This window comes from Cavia porcellus, unplaced genomic scaffold, assembly GCF_034190915.1.
Source record: "Cavia porcellus strain 051 isolate PalLab524CR breed Dunkin Hartley unplaced genomic scaffold, mCavPor4.1 scaffold_29, whole genome shotgun sequence".
In the NCBI taxonomy this organism is placed as follows: domain Eukaryota; kingdom Metazoa; phylum Chordata; class Mammalia; order Rodentia; family Caviidae; genus Cavia; species Cavia porcellus.
The window spans coordinates 7,352,201-7,369,079 of NW_026947512.1; the positions used below are offsets into that span (position 1 = coordinate 7,352,201).

General features: G+C 41.0%; 1 protein-coding gene across 2 annotated transcripts in view; it reads right to left on the reverse strand.

The window, feature by feature from the left end:
- Positions 1–1,905: 1,905 nt before the first annotated feature.
- Positions 1,906–16,879, reverse strand: part of Fam20b (FAM20B glycosaminoglycan xylosylkinase) — a 43,344-nt gene continuing 28,370 nt past the window's right edge. For both annotated transcript variants that reach the window (XM_063240086.1, XM_063240087.1), the window contains 4 exons: positions 14,215–14,386; positions 11,073–11,264; positions 8,454–8,513; positions 1,906–5,545 (listed from right to left, as the gene is read on the reverse strand). In XM_063240086.1, the coding sequence (XP_063096156.1) occupies positions 5,314–5,545; positions 8,454–8,513; positions 11,073–11,264; positions 14,215–14,386 (656 nt within the window). In that variant the 3' untranslated portion in view covers positions 1,906–5,313. The remainder of the gene's footprint in view (positions 5,546–8,453; positions 8,514–11,072; positions 11,265–14,214; positions 14,387–16,879) is intronic.

Consider the following 16,879-nt stretch of genomic DNA (forward strand, 5'->3'; position numbering starts at 1 on the left):
CCCAGCAATGTAAAAAATACACTCTGAAAGTATGAAAACTTCATAGCTTGTGTATTTGCCTGTTTAGCATCCATGGTGCACAGCACTGAGGCATCACGGGACAGAGATCGTCAAGAGGCAGGGCTCCTCCAGGATTGAGAACACGGGAAAGTGCGCAAGGGTGTTTCTGGTGATCTGAGATCACCACACACTGAAAACTGTACATGCCCGGAGGCTCTGCATCTCCTAAGCACATGGCTTTGCACGTATGTGTGGAAGCAGGTTCTACACGCAACCCTGATTACATCTGGATGTTTGCCTTATCTCCAAGGTGAGTGCTTTAAGTTTTTCCTGAAGCATCTGGTACCTCCTGAGAAGTTCTCTCCCAGGACTGAGAGGCTGTCTGAGGGAAGAGATGGTCACATTGCCACCTCTGTAACAGATCACACAACACCCAAAAGTCCACTGAAGACCAAATACCTCACATACTGTGACTTGATCCCATTATTCCTTGAGGTTTATACTTTTACCTTACAGAACCAACCAATGGAAAGCCAGTTATGATCACTAATTCATAAAATGACTGCCAAAAACCAGTTTTGTAGGTACACACTGTGGTGTAACATTACTCAGGAACAGAACCTCACACCTCCTTCGCTCAGCTACACTTTTTAAGTACTAACAATCTGATACGCTTAAAAGCAAGTGAGAGCTGTGGGCCGGGAGGAGAAACAAGAAGTGCTCAGCACAGTGGCTGTGGGCTGCGGGTAAGAGCTGAGCCTCTCCCTCTAACAGGCAGCCACCTGATTCAGGTACACAGGCTGAGCAGATAGCAACTGAGGTGCAAAAACAACTTAATGCTTGTATTATTTGACTTTGCAGGCCTAAAGCTGAGAGTCTGCGCATAGAGGATAACAGTATGCATTAAAGCAACTATGGGGGGGGGGATTTCCTTCTGTCTTGTTTTGAAATCCAGTATTGTTGTTTTGCTCCATTTTATTGATTTATCCTGTTTTGTTTTGATTGGTTTTATTGTGTTTTGTTTGGTTTTGTCACGTCTGATGGCATGGGCAGTGATTTTGAGGGAGAGACATTATGGTAGCAATTACTGATTTCTTACTATCGTGTTTCGGGGTTCTGTGTCACTTTCACTGATGCTTTGATTGGCTAATTTTAGTTTCTCTGTAAAAAACCAAACACACAAACAAAAACTAGTGAATCCTCAGAAGAATTTATGTGGTGAGTCAGGGAGAAACACGTATGTTTCATCCTCCGTGTATTCAGGTACAAATGACAAAAACTGGTAAATATTCCACAAATCAAGTAAAAATGTTAAGAACTCTGCTTCGTTGTCTAAGGAGTGCTAGATTTCTACTTCACAGATGTCCTAAGAATTCTAATCAGGGCATCCAGCCTTCTCTTCCTGCCTATATTGTATAGTACTATACCAACAAGATTGGTATTTCTTGGCTGAGTATGGTGGCACACACCTGTAATCCCAGCACTCAGGAGGCTGAGGCAGGAGGAATGTTGTGAGTTTGAGGCCAACCTGGGTTACAAAGTGAGTTCAAGGCCAGCCTGAACTGCATAAGGAGACCCTATCTCAAAGTCAAACAAACAAAAAAAACCCAGATTGGTAATTCTTTAGCTTTAAGAAGCTGCATGAAGTTAACTGTTAATATACAAATGCAACAAAGAATGACCCCCCGGAAAGCTCTGGCACAGCCGAGGCCTTGGATGGACCTGCTGAAGACAGGTGAGGTAACTTAGGGCCTGCCTTTCAGATACTGCGACGCAAACCTCTGTGTATGTTTATGGGGGAACAAAAGATGTAACCTTCTTCTGTCCCCTATAAAACAGGTAGGAAATGGAATAGAAAATACTAGAAAAATCCTAAAGGGGAGGAGAAAGATGAATAGACAAAGATTGTATCTCCATGTTTATTAAAATCTTTATTTTTTGTTTTTCAGAATCGGAACCCAAAGAACAAACTAGAAATTGGGGTGTGTCTCTTATTCAGTCTCTTACCAAGAACCTCTATTTGTGCAACAGCTCTGAGAGGAAATCCTTGGCAATCAAACAAGGGGTGGTGATTCCCATACCTCCCTTAAAGCAAATAAATTAACTCCCGAGTAAGTTATTCCCAGTTTCCTCACTTTTCATTTGTGAGGAACACCTTGGTTTCAAAATATCTGTGACAGTATGGTACCCAGGCCCTAGTCACCATCCAGACTTCAGGAGGGAAAGGGGCCCAGCTGGCCTCCCCGAGGCCAGGTATCCGGAGTCAGGTTCAGGCCCACCTGGCTCGCCAGAGCCTTTACGTCACATAGCGTGCACTCACAGAGACTGCAAAGAGAACTTTTAACAGCTTCAAGTACCTCTGCATTGTGTTTCCTTGTGTCAAAATAAATACATTTTCCTTAGCTTAATACACAGCCACCTTTGTCAGGATGTACAGCTTCGCCCGTGCTCACAGAGGAACTGTCAGGACAGCTCCCCACGAGGCTGCTCTACCGCCCGAGAGGAGACAGGCAGGCTGAGCAGGGAGGCTGAGGAGGACGGGTATGGGATGAGGAGTCCAGAGTTGGTTTGTGTTAAAGACAAGACAGATTCCTTTGGAAGACAATGCTGCACCCAGGTGACATTGAAAAACTGCCATGTACAGGATTCAATTCTTCCAAAATACTGTGCAAATAAATATACCTGAATTTCTCCATTTTCTTCCTAAATTTCATTTGACATACTAACCCTGAGTGCAAACAGGGAGAAATGTCTTAAAATATATTGAACAACACTCTGAGCAAATTACATCATATTAATTTGTTCAGCACAGAAAATTATATATACTCTTCTCCCAACCACAATGTAGCCTCATTAAAGAACAGTTTTAAAATAAAACTTCTATACTCAATATTCTACATTTAAACTTCAAAATACACATTTTGAAGACATGGAAGAACAGCAAATGGCAATCACCTCTGATTTTTCTTCTTTTTTAGTATTAAAATGTATCCACATCTACGTGTTCAGCTGTCAGCCCCAACTTAGAACTAACCAAACCCCCTCCAATGACTTGGTTGTAGCAGCCTGAGCCAGAGTTTAACAATCAAAACTAAGAAGAGGACAGCATTACAAATCGTTTTTTAAAAAGCATCTCTTTTTTTCACACAAAACTTAGTGTTTCTTAGTTTGAAAGTAATAAGGAAAAGAATGGAATGACACATTTTTGCAAATGCTTTGAAGCAAGGATGAAGTTTTCCCAGCAGGTCTCCTTCCTGTTTCTCCCCTCGCAGCTCACCGTCTTCAGCCTTCCTGAAGTTCCCAGTCCGGACAGCTCTTCCTCATTTCCCGGTGCTGCACAAAGGCACCGTGGCTAACCCAGGACTGACTGATGCCCTTTCTACTGCCCCCTGCCAGCGGGTTCCCAGTTTTGGGGAAGCACTAAACCAAGGTATTCTCAAGCTGAACTGTGAATTTCCCTGAACACACATAGCAAGTGGCCTTAAAAATCGCAACCAATGCCTTCTTTTAACACTGTTTCAGTGTTTTGTGCTAGTATCTGCTTCTTAAATTCAGGAGCCTTTTTTTTTTCTTTTGGTCTCTGTGACAGGGTGTCACCAAACTCACAGTGAACTCTCCTGCCACAGCTTCCCAAATGCTGGCATTACAGGTGTACCCCACCCTGCCAGGCTAGGACATCTTTCACAGTCACTCCTATGTCCACCAACAAAATGTCTATAAAAATTACAATGGTTTCCTAATTTCATGCTATTTTAAAGTAGTTACAAGTTACTCAGTTATTTTTCAGTGCCAGAAAATTGGGGCACAAATTGGAAAGCTGTTTTTGAAAGGGTGGTGGTCAAGAGTCCCTGACATTAAATTTGCTCAACCACATCGTGTAAGTATATTTTTTCTGACAGAAGTACAAAGCTGAAATAGCTACTGGACGAGACGCAGGAGGGACACACACAGCTCTGAGTGTACAAGTGAGCAGGCAGCCCAGGCCTGTAATATCCTGCAGCTGCTTACATGTTAGGATCATTTTGCCAAAACATGATACTAAAACTATGTTTTAGCAACACGAATTTGGGAGTATTAAGAGGAGATGGAAGAACTCCAAATGAGACTAAGTGATGAAATTAGGATTTGACATAAATCAAAATCTTATGGCTCCTTGTGGCCACCCCCTTAACTTCAAGGTGTAGAAGGCTCAGTATCTTGGATTCTAGTCTTCTGAATGGCTCATCATAAACTCAGTTTATCCACCAGCAAGGTGCACACAAGGTGGCATAACTGCCTTTCCTTGTAAGAAAGGCAAAAACAGAGTCGCTGATCTCCTAGGAACAGCATCTTTAATGACCAGTATCTTAGAACCCCAAGTGGGAATTCATCTCAGAAGAAAAATGAGGACAGCAGGGATCACAGGCAACCTGACTCTTATTCACGGTATTATTTCAGTTTGCTTTGTTAATTTAGAAAGGATGTGACAGCTTTAAGCAAAAGGGGACATTAGTCTCAGTAAGAGAATCATGCTTGGGTTGTAAAGATATTTTCTCTAGAGACAATGTTTCTGTTAATTTGGACAGAGCTGTGAGAACAGATTTTACTTACATGCCTTTTAGATACTTTGGAACCTAAGCACAGGGCAGCCAGCTTTCTTTCTGTTCAGTATCTCCCAGAGGCTCCACTCAGTGTCTCCCTTCTTCCCTCCTCTAAGATCACCAAACCACACAACGCAGTTGCTCACTAGCTGGAGTATCTCCTGCTTTTTGCCCTTCCCACCAATTCTATCTTACAAACATATCCCTCTCCAACAGAGCATTCTATTTTGGCTCAACAGAATGCAAGGTTTTATTCGCTGCTACTCTGTAGGTAGCAGTAAACTTTCCAATTTGAGTAGTCCTGGTTTAAAAAAAAAAAAAAAAAAAAAGACAAGAAATTGTAAAATGTTTCCACAAAATCCACAAGTGTGGAGAAAGGACTGTAAAGTTCACCTCAAAATAGTCTGGAAGCAAGTGCAGCTTTCACCTATCTGAATGTCACACCTGTTTGTCCTTTGGCATGGGAGACAAAACTGACCAAAAATGCTAATCCCCATTGCTAAAATGAGCCACTACTGAGGAACTCAGAAAGTGGTTCTGCAGGAACATCTCGAGTTCTGAAATATGTCTGCTTTAGTTTCTAAGATACAAAACCCCAAAGACACCCAAGGCCATCCTGTCCTCTACCAAAATTTGCTGCTGGCAACTTCCAAAGCCATCTGATACCATCTGGAATTGATTGTGCTGTTTCTGTATCTTGTAAAAATAAGTTTCACTTATTTTGTGTTGAGAATTACAAGTGGGAGAGAGGCATCCTGTCTTCCACTAGCACAGTGTCCATCCCAAACTGATCAGTGCACTGCTTCACGGTAGCCAGGACACTCAGCAGCCGCTGGTCCACAGCGTCCAGGTGAGGATCTGAGAGCACGGGGGAGATGGGGTCATGGGCCATGGCAGATTTTAAGGCAGACTTCAGCACTCCGTTCTTTAGGTAGTTTAGTCTGTTCCAAGTGGAAACCCGAATGCTGGAAGACAAAGTTTTAGTACAAGTTACATAAAAGCTCTCACTATCAAATGGAGTTCAAAACTTGCTTGGCAGACCAAAGTTTAAAAAAATTTTTTTGGCAGTACTGAGGACAGTGTTGTAGACAAAGACTTTATAAATAAAACCCTGATTGAACAGGAAGTACTGCAATGAGTCAACAACTTGGCTCTCATCATCGTATTAAAAGGCTTTTACACAGCAAGAGAAACCACCAACACAGTGAAGAGACAACCCACATGGGAGAAAGTGTCTGACAGCTGTTCCTCAAAGGATTACTATCAAGAACATGTAGAGAACTAAAAAAAAAAAAAAACAAAAAAACGAATCTCCTAAATTTAAAGACTCAACCCAAAAATGGGCATCTGAGATAAATACACAGTTCTCAGATGAAGAAATACAAATGGCAAATAAATACATAAAAAATGTTCAACATCATACATAGGTTACCTTAAAACACATTAAAACAACACTGAGAGCTGGGTGTGATTGTGTGTGCACTGGGGAGGCTAAACCAGGATGATTGTTCTGAGCTCGAAGCAGCCTGGGCCACATCACGAGACCCTGTCTCAAAACAAACGACAAAACAAAACAAAGCCCCCAAATTAAAAAACAATACTAAGATTCCACCTCAGAATGGCTATTATGAACATAATAATAAATGCTGGAGGGGCTGTAGGGAAAAAGGTAACCTTCTCCATTGTTGTTGTTAATGCAGACTGGTGCAACCACTCTGGAAATCAGTGTGGTGATTCCTCAAAAAATTGGGATTGGATGTCCCATTTGACCCAGCTATTCCCTCTGGGTATCTTCTCAGAAGAATTAAAAACATTGTACTACAGTGACATATGTGCACCCATGTTTATAGCAGCACAATTTGTAATAGCTAATCTTAAAAATAACCCAAATGCCCATCAACCAAAGAATGGATAAAAAAGATGTAATATTTTTATGCAACGGAGTACTACTCTGCCATAAAGAAGCATTAACTAGAGATTTTTATAGGTAAATGAATGCAACTAGAGACCCTATCCTAAGTGAAATAAAGCAGACACACATGTGTAAACATTATATTGTCTCGCTTGTGTGAGAAGCTGAAAGAATAAATAAGACCCAAAATGCACAACAGATAATGTGAAATGGGAAGAAACTTCAAAAGGAAAGAGAAACTGGGATAGTGGAATGGATTAAAAAAGTAAGGGAAAAGCAAAAAAGTATATATATATATATATATATATATATATATATATATAATATAAAATATATGTATTTTATATATATAAAGAAAATAGGATAGTTATACTATGCATTGAAATGAAAGGTTTGTGCTAATATTGTTTGGACAACTAAATGCTGATTTGTGTACTCTGAGTTAACTAAAGATAACAATATGCAATGTATTAACCACTGTTATCCTCTTACTGTTTAATTTTGAAAATAAATTTTTTTCTCTTTAAAATTAAAAAGAAAGAAAGAAGGGACGGGGAGACCAGGGGCTCTAAGGGGCAGTCTCCCATGCTATGAATGTGCCTTGGAGAGTTGCCTAGTGGTTTTTTTTTTTTGTCTTTTTCATTTTTATCGGTACTGGGGATTGAACTCATGACCACCTGCTTGCAAGGCAGGTGCTCTATGCCGCTGAGCTAAATCCCCAGCCCCAAGTTGCCTAGTGTTGAGTGGTGTTGCTGGGCCTGCTTTTCTGTGCTGCCCAAGCAAGGTGAATCCCAGCTGATTCTTCACGTGCATGCTTTAAAATCAGACCAGGAATGCTGCTCTGAAAAGGAACTCTGAAGGGCCCAGTTTTATCTCATTTTCTTTTCTTTTCTTTCTTTTTTCCTTTCCTTTCTTTTCTTTCCCTCTCTCTCCTTCCGAGCTCCTCTCTCTCTTTTTTGTACCAGGAATCAAATGCGGGACCTTGTGTTTGCCAGGTAGGCACTGTGCCACTGAGCTGTATCACCAACTCTCATTTTCTTGAATTATTTTTTTCTTTCTTCGTTCTCAAATACAGATTTTGCTTTTTGTTTCTGAGACAAGGGCTTGCTATAATGCCCGGGCTGGCTTGAACTCACTTTGTAGACCAGGCTGGTCTCAAACCCGAAATCTTCTTGCTTCGTCCTCATGCCTGCTGGGATCACAGGCACGCTTTGCCATGCTTAGCTTAACACAGAATTTCTTAAGAATCAATTATTAGGGGCTGGGGGTTTAGCTCAGCGGCATAAGCACCTGCCTTGCAAGCAGGCGGTCGTGAGTTCGATCCCCGGTACCGATAAAAATGAAAAAGACAAAAAAAAAAAAAGAATCAATTATTAAATAGACATTTGTGAAAAAGTTACTTTTAGTTTAGACAACTTCAAACTAAGATATGCAAATCCCAGATTTTATGTGATGCAAGGATTTAAAATCACAAGGTAAACCAGATGTAGTGATGCAGGAGTTTTTTTTAGAAGATTAGTGCGTTCTTGAGTTTTCTTTTTGCAGGGATGTAGGGAACACAAGAGAGGGTTGACTATACTCTGACATTAAGTCAAGCATACATATGTTTTACTACAGAAGACCACAAACCTTTTCCCCCTGTACTGAAGACTAAACTCAGGGCCTTCACACCGAGCTATACCCTTAGCCCTTGATTTACTATTTTAAGACAGGGTCTTGATAAATTGCTAACTTGCCCAGACTTGGCTCAAATCTGTTATCTTCCTGCCTCAGCATCTCAAGTGCTGGTGCGTGTTTGTTTTCTGAGACAGTCTTTCTATGTTACTCTATGCTGGCCATGAACTCACTAGGCACCCCAGGCTGCCTCCAGGAAGTCTGAAGGCCCAGGAAATGGGTGTACAGTTACCTGAGCCTAAAAAGGAAAACATTGCATGTACATGTATTGGCTGTGCATAACTTACATGCAGCACTGATAGAGAGGGGCAAGAATGCTTCTCTCATCCAGCGAGGGGTTCCCAAAGCTGAAAATTAAATGAAAACGTAGTGAATTAGAAAGAAGTACCAGCTCTCTGCTTAGCATCAAAGAAACAGCAAATTCTTTAAGAAACCCAAATTCTGTAAGTGACCCTAGGTAATTTAATGTGTGAACAGCTCCAATCCGTTAAAAATAAGCAGGACATGACCAATTAAACATAGGATCTCTAATAGCCTGTGCTGACGTATCAAACACAAGTAACCTCATTTGTGAGGAGTCTTTTCCCTTCCAAGATACTGTAAGGTGCTGGAGCATAACTATGGTAACAGTGTGGAATGTACAGACCAAAAGGAGGACAGAAAAACCAGTAAACTTGAAAAGTTTGGGAGAAAGGGGGCTGGGGATTTAGCTTTGCGGCATAAGCACCTGTCTTGCAAGCAGGCAGTTGTGAGTTCGATCCCTGACATCGATAAAAAGTTAAAAAAATTTAAAAAAAGAAAAAAAAAAAGTTTGGGAGAAAAATAAGGATATGTATGTCCCAAACAAGCAGATGGCCATTATCTATCTTACTCCAAAATCCTCTTCTCCACAAAAAAAAAAAAAAAAAAAAAAATCACACTGACAGCTTCAAACTGGAAAAACTGGTCAAACTGGAAAAACTGGTCACAGGGGCTCAGAAAACAACAATTCAAAGCAGACAGATATGAAAGTGTCACTAGCTAATTCAGAGTTAGAGAAATAGATATGAGTCTACAAAAACTGTCAACTTTTACTCTTTTCCAGGAAGCTCTCAACGGCTGGAGAGTCTATAAGTCCTTAGTACAGTGCAAATCCTCTGATAATAAAAGCTGGTACAGTATGAGTGTGTCCCAACCCTCCCACAACTTTCATGCTCTAAATAACCCCCCAGGTAAGAGGTGTGTGTGTGGGGGAGGCTTTGGGAGGTGATTAGTGGAAAGCTCATGATCAGCAGTCACGTCCTTAAAAAGCGTGTTGATCTCTCCTACCGTGTAAGGACACACATCGATGAGGAATGGACCCTCACCAGACACTGAATCTACCAGCATCTTGATCTTGGACTTCCTGGTCTCCAGAACTCTAAGCAACAAATATGCGCTGTTTACAAATTGCTTGGTCTAAGGTATTTTGTTATAGCAGCTGGAACAGACTAACCAACAAATTTGATATGTACCAAATGTTATGTGTATCAGAATTTATAAGATCTCTTAAACAAAATGATCATTTTTACAAGCAAAGATAAAGTTTTTCAGGAACAGACATAGTCCTGGCCACTAGCTACTTTGCTGTGATGAGTCAGAGGGAGCGGTAATGTTTGCTGACCCGCTTTCTGTCGAAGTCATGTTTTGCAGAGTACAAGGTGCCTGTTGCTCAATATGAGATGGTGGCATCTTTCCTAATGCTACCCAAGCATTCTTTTTTTTTTTTTTTTTTTTTGTCTTTTTCGAACTCACGACTGCCTGCTTGCAAAGCAGGCACTTATGCCGCTGAGCTAAATCCCTAGCCCCTTACCCAAGCATTCTTTACTAAGGAGCTGTGCCTCAGCTACTTCCCAGCACTCAATATTAACAGTAGAGACTTACTGCTTGGACAATTCTAGGCTTCAACTAAGCATTCTATTTTAACAAATTCTATTTAAGTTCAACTAAAAGTATGGCACTAAACTGGTCACCATGGAGACTGCAAAGTAGAAATACAATGTGATCTCCAAATAGCTTAGGCCTAAAAAATAAGGATAATATTAATACATAAAATAAACTTATCTTTTTTAAGACAAAATAATTTTATTTAATATATAATCACTATGCAATAGCTCATTTCATAATAGCAAAAGTCTCAGCTTAGACTGCCACAAAAACAGCAAGAACATTCTATCATTTCATAGGATTAAATTTTAAGTTGCATGAACCTCTGGACAGATGAGTTTAACAGGAAATAAAGTTCATCTACTATTTAGTCTGTATTTCTCAGATTTGATGCTCTGTAAATATCATAGCCAAGAAAGAGGTAGTGACAAATTCCAGCTATCTGTGAAGGGGACCACTTTTTAAAAGTCCTGAAATCCCTTAGGGGCAAAAAAGGATGAGTGACAACAGCAAAGGGCCTAAGGGGAAAAAAGAAGGGCACATTCCAATCAGCTGTGTTCTGGATGTTTCCGGGACACCTGCTCTAGTTCAGATCTGAAATGTATCTCAAAGGCTCATCCGCTCAAGGCCTGGCTGACTTCACAGTGCTGGTGGGAGGTGGTGGGACCTAGGAAGGAAGCTGAGCACTGGAGCTTCCCTTGAGGGAAACCTGGAATCCTACCCCCTCCTCTCAGTGTTTGTTAGCTGCCATGAGGGGAGCAGCTGTTCTCTGACATGTGCTCTCCACCAGGATGTTCCAGCTCACCACAGGCCCAACAACAATGGAGCCAACTAAACATGGACTGAAATCTCTGAAATAGTGAGTCAAAATAAATCTTTCTCCCTTTTTATATTGTTTATCTCAGGCATTATGTTATAACAATGAGGAGCTGATTAACGGGTACACCAGAAAAGATCCATCTATTATAAATAGTGAAAAAAGACAGTCCTGCTGGCCTTACCTTTTGGCATTATCGAGAAGGATGAGCATACTAGCACCTTCATCATCTTGAAAGCTCTCATAATGATGGCGGTCAGCATTGCCAATTAGGTAATCAAAGACAGAGGTGTCAATGATGTCCAAGAGGCGCGGGCCTGAGTCATACGGAGATGTTTTTTTCACGGCATCACAGTAGCTCTCATCATACTCCCACCTAGAGGGAAGCAACATCGTGAGAGGTACTGAGAGGCAGAAATGTAGCTTGCTGCTACGAGTTGAATCTTCAATATCCTCCAAAGGCCATGTGCTGAAGGTGTGATCGAGCTTTAGGAGGCAGGACCAGGTGGAAGAAAGTCACTGGGAGTGTGCCCTTAAAGAAAGACTGGGACCCCAACCCCTCTATCACTTTGCATCCCAGAATCCATGAGGTGAGCAACCTTATTTTACAACGCACTTCGCACCATAACATTCTGCCTCACCACACACTCAAAAGCAACGGAGCCATCAATTATGACTGAGTCCTCTGAAACTATGAACCAGAAATAAATCTTTCTTCCTCTTAAGCTGTTTGTCTCAGGGATTCTGTCACAGTGATGGAAAGCTGACTAACAGAAAATTGTCTCTTATAAAGTGGTTCAGAAACCTTTGGAACTGCTCTGCAGAAGTTTGGAAAAGCTTGGAGAAGCAGACTTGAGAGCCTAGAATACCTGAAGCAAGACCAACGAGCAATTCTGGTAGAAATTTAGAAGACCACAAAATGCACACGGCAAAGACTGCTACTAAGGGTTCATATGGAAATGAAGTCTCTATTGGGAATTACACGAGAGGATATCTGTGTTACACTCCGGCAAAAAATTTGTCTACACTTTGTCCATGCCCTGAAACTCTATAGAAGGCCGAATTTAAATGTGGTAGACCAGTTTATCCAACAAGGAAAATTTCTAGACATCACAGAACTCAGGCAGGAGAAGGTTTTTGACTGTCACTTTTAGAAATGGGAGGAAAGGGGCTGGAGATTTAGCTCAGCGGCATAAGCACCTGCCTTGCACGCAGGCAGTCGTGAGTTCAATCCCCGGTACCGATAAAAAAGAAAAAGACAAAAAAAAAAAAAAAAAAAAAAAAAGAAAGAAAGAAATGGGAGGAAAGAGCAGAGCAGAAAGATTTGAAAAACTTGCAGTGTGACCAGAAAAGAAGCATGTATAAAACTCAGGCCAAGGAGGATGAAATGCTGAAGAAATTAGTACCACTAAAAATAAGCCTGAGGCTGAGAATGTGGCACAGTAGTAGAGCTCTTGCTTTGTTTAGTGCCTTTTTTTTTTCCTGCCTTTTTCTTTCTTTTTTTTTTTTTTTTTATCGGTACCGGGGATCGAACTCATGACTGCCTGCTTCCAAGGCAGGCAGTTATGCCACTGAGCTAAATCCCTAGCCCCAGAGCTCTTGCTTTGCATTGCACAAGTTCCTCAGTTCAATCCCCAGCACCACAAAAAAAATAAAATAAAATAAATAAAGCAAGCTTGGTACTTTGCTCCAATATAATAGGAAAGATACCTTGAGAATATCTCAGGAATCAGTAAGACCCCACCCATTACAGATTCAAGGGTATAGAAGTACAAGCCTTGACTTGAGAAGAGAGCCTCTCTGAAAAAGACTTAGCAAATCATTTCTCTAGGATCCGCTTCTCTCACGTTCAGCCATCAAGGTACCCAGAGGCCACTCACTACAGCTGTGGTCCAGGAAGGCTGGCTACTGTTTCAGCGGCAGACTTCGGTGTCACTGATGTGATGCTTATTTTCCAGGCATGTAGAACACAAGAGTTGTGAGGTCACCGAGGTATGACTGAATTTCAAAGGAAAGCACGGGGTACAGGCAGTACGTGGCAGAACTGCAGCCTTTACAAGTAGCCCTTGAAAGGCTGAGAGTGAGGCTGAAGCTGCAGTGGACATCACAGCAAGTACTGATGCTAGGAATAGGAAGGCTGCTAAGGAAAGCTGCAGGGACCAAGAAGGGAGCCCAAAAGAGAGACTGTGTGGGCTGGATAAGCAAAGCCATAGCAGCCCAAGCCCTCTGGAACCCTCATACAATTCCTGTGTTCCCCAGACAATGGACGTGGAAGTGAAAGGATTTAAAGTCAGTGAGATTGTCTTGTTTTGGTCCAATTTCTCCTTGCTATTGTCCTAGTCCTCCCTTTTGGACTAAGTTATCTTTATTCTGTTTATTGTATCTTAGAAGCATGACACTTGTTCTATTTTTTTCTCTTTTTTGGGGGTGGAGGACAGCACCTCATTATGAAGTTCAGGCTGGCCTCAAATTTGCAGCAACCCTCCTGCCTCAGTCTTCTGAGTGCTGGGATTATAGGAATTTGTGCCCATGCCTGGCTTTGTTGTTTTAATTTTTTTTTTTTTTTTTTTTTTTTTTTGTCTTTTTCCTTTTTATCGGTACCAAGGATCGAACTCACGACTGCCTGCTTGCAAGGCAGGCGCTTATGCCGCTGAGCTAAATCCCCAGCCCCCAATTTTTTTTTTTTTTGAGGGCTTAAAATCTATTATGACTGTCAGACTTTTGACTTAAGACTTTTCAGCAGTGCTAGAAGTTAAAACTTTGAGGACTCTTAGGAATGGACTGAATGTTTCCTGTATACTGAGATGGACACAAGTTAGGGTTTGGATCTTAAGTATTCTCCCTACAGGCAAGTCTGGGTTGCCAACACACACTGCTACTGGGAGATGGTGGAACCTTTAGGAAGTGAGGCCTAGTGAAAGAAAGTTAGACCACTGGGACTGTATCCTTAAAGAGATAGGAGATCCTGGCTTCATCTTCTTTTTGCTGCCTGGCAGCCTCCTCTACCATTGTGCTTCTGCCAGGATATACTGTGCTACCACAGGCTTAAAGCAATTGTCACCAAACAACCATAAACTGAAATTTTTGAGGTTGTGAGCTGAAATAAATCTTTCCTCTTTTTAAACTGATGTGCCTCAGGTATTTTTCACAGTGCTAGAAAGCTAACACAACAGCATTGCTAAAAACAAAGAGTCCTCACTTAGTAGGTCTTCCCTGATCCTGCAGGGTTTTTTTTTAACCTCTTGGAAAGCATAGCTAGCTCCTATTATGGATGGTACCTGGCCAAGCAAAGGGAGAATTAAGCCATAGCTCAGAGGAGCACTTACCTGGCCAGTTTGCCTTCTCGGTAAGTTCTGCCCCAAGGGTGTCGGTGCTTCTGCAGAGGCCATACATCTGGAAGCCAAAGTGTGACAGATCCTTCCATCGTGTCTCCGTCGGCACATGCTGGCTCTGTTTCTCGGCAGTAATAGCACTTCCCGTAGAAACAAGTGTTGTTTCCTAAAGGCAAAAAGGAACCAAATACACTTAAGAAAAATACAAAGGCTCCAAATTCTCTTCCAAAGAATCTGAAAGAGATCAGCTGAGTAGACAGGCACTGAAAGAATAAACATACTGAACTTAACTACACTGTACATTGATTTTCCTTTTCTGTTCAGGCAGAAAAGCAAAAGGTGTTGTAAAAAAAAACTCCTCATGGTACAAAAGGATATCTAGCAAAAAGTGAACCCCCATTCTCCATGTGCCTTCTATGTACGCAGTTTCTTTCCAAAGAGTAAACTATCATCAAAGTATTTTTTTGTTTGTTTTTTTCCTTTTTATCGGTACCGGGGATCGAACTCACGACTGCCTGCTTGCAAGGCAGGCGCGTATGCCGCTGAGCTAAATCCCCAGCCCCGTATCCTTCTAAACTTATTTTGGTTACAGCAGAAGTAGCCTTGTTATCCTGAGTGCTGCTGAGGTGCTGGTCAGTTCGCCTAGGGGAGAGAATACAGGCTCGCAGTCAATTTGGTCACAGATGTTGGGGGAGAAGTTTAACAAGCAGGTAAACAGATTGAAGATAATGGGAACCAGGTTTCTTACAGACAGAGAAAGAAGTTAAATGTATGGAAAGGGAGATGGACAGAATAAATCCCGTCATGAATTAGAGATAACTGGTTTCAACTGATGATTTTCATATCCATTCAGAAATACATAAAAAATAGATGTGTATATATGGGCATATATAGATATGTGTATATATAAATGCATATGTACATCTCCTATTGACATCTATGTCCTTCAAAAGAACAGAGCAATAATGACACCCAGGTAGCTTATGAGCACAACCACATAAAAGCATTCTAAAGACCTCTTTAACACTACATTAAAAGGAACCTGGGCTCCTTGACGAAACTGCTGACTCCAGAGCCAGGGCAGGGTAAGCATAAGATGAGTCTGGGCTGCAGTAACATGCCCCACTCATCAGGAAGTGCACGAATGATGGGGCCATTCCAAAAGCACACTAGTGGTTTGTTTGCAGAGGCTCCATACAAACTGGGGACAAATCCAGGACAATATGAGCATTAAAAGAAAAAAAACCGCACTAGCAAATTGCAATTTTGAGTAAATTAACCTGTAAGTTCACAGTAATACATAAGCATGGCAGGGGGGAGGAAAAGTTCTAACATACATTAAGATGACAACTAATAGGTTAGAAGACAACATTAGAAAATCACCACTTAGCAACTATCATAACATCACTTCAGACAAAAACTATCAATAAATGTTAAAACTGGTGGGTGAAAGTTTGATTACACTGGAATATTCACGTAGTTTTAGAATATCTTCCTACAAAGTACTTAGTAATTATCATAATACTTATTAACTATTTGGAAAAACTTTGCAAATACATACCAGCTTAAATAGATAAAAGTTAATATCACAGATATGTATTATGGGACGTATCTACAGATCTGTACCACACACTTCAGCACAGTATCATTTCTCTGGAATTCCTGACAAAATTTTAAAATCATGAACACTGATAAAGTATAAACTCTTCAACAATGTTAAAGCCATGAAAATCAAGGTGAGTGAGAAGTGCTAAATTTATTTCTTTATCTTTTGGAGACAGGGTCTCGCTATGTAGTTGAGGATGGCCTTCAACTATGTGGCCCAGTCTGACCTTAAACTTGGGGCAATCCTCCTGCATCACAGTCTCACAAATGCTGGGTTGACAGGTATGTGCCACCATACTCAGCCAGTAGTTATTAACCTGCGACTCATCAGAACTAGAAAGGGATAACTGACAGTAGTTGGGAGGCAGAGGCAGGAGGATCAAGGCTAGCCTGGGCTACAAAATGAGTTCTAGTCCAGACTAAATTGCAGTAAGATCTTGTCTCAAAAAGACAAAAATGAAAACAAACAAACAAAAAAACGCTTGAAATACCAAGTTCCTAAATGAATTACTGGGACAAGTGACAAAATCTGTCTATAGTCTACAGATTAGATGGAGATATGAATCTATGTTAATTTCTCAATTTTCATGGCTGAAGGTGGTTGTGTTGGAGACTTTCTTAGTAGAAATACTAAGTTTTTTTCCTCCCAAATCCATTTTATTTCAAGGATAAAAAAGAGGAGGAAGAGGAGGAGGAAGAGGAAGAAAAGTAAAAACTACAAGAAAATTTCAAAACATGTCAATCAGGGGTAACAATGGTACATACATTGCACACTGTCAACCCCAAATCATTCATCCAGAGCATAAGACATCTGCATTCTATTCTCCAAACAGTACCAAAACAAATCTTTTTCTTCAGTGAACTCAGAGAAATCAGTAGTGAAACTTAAAATATATATCCATGTCTTTTTTTCAGCTTCTCGCATTAATGAAACAATATGATGTTTACACGTGTGTCATTTATTTCACTAGTCTGAATTCCCATAAGTAGTGGAGAAGGGCTCCTGTTTCCCCATAGCCCCTCCAGCATTTGTTATTTCTTGATAGTAGCCATT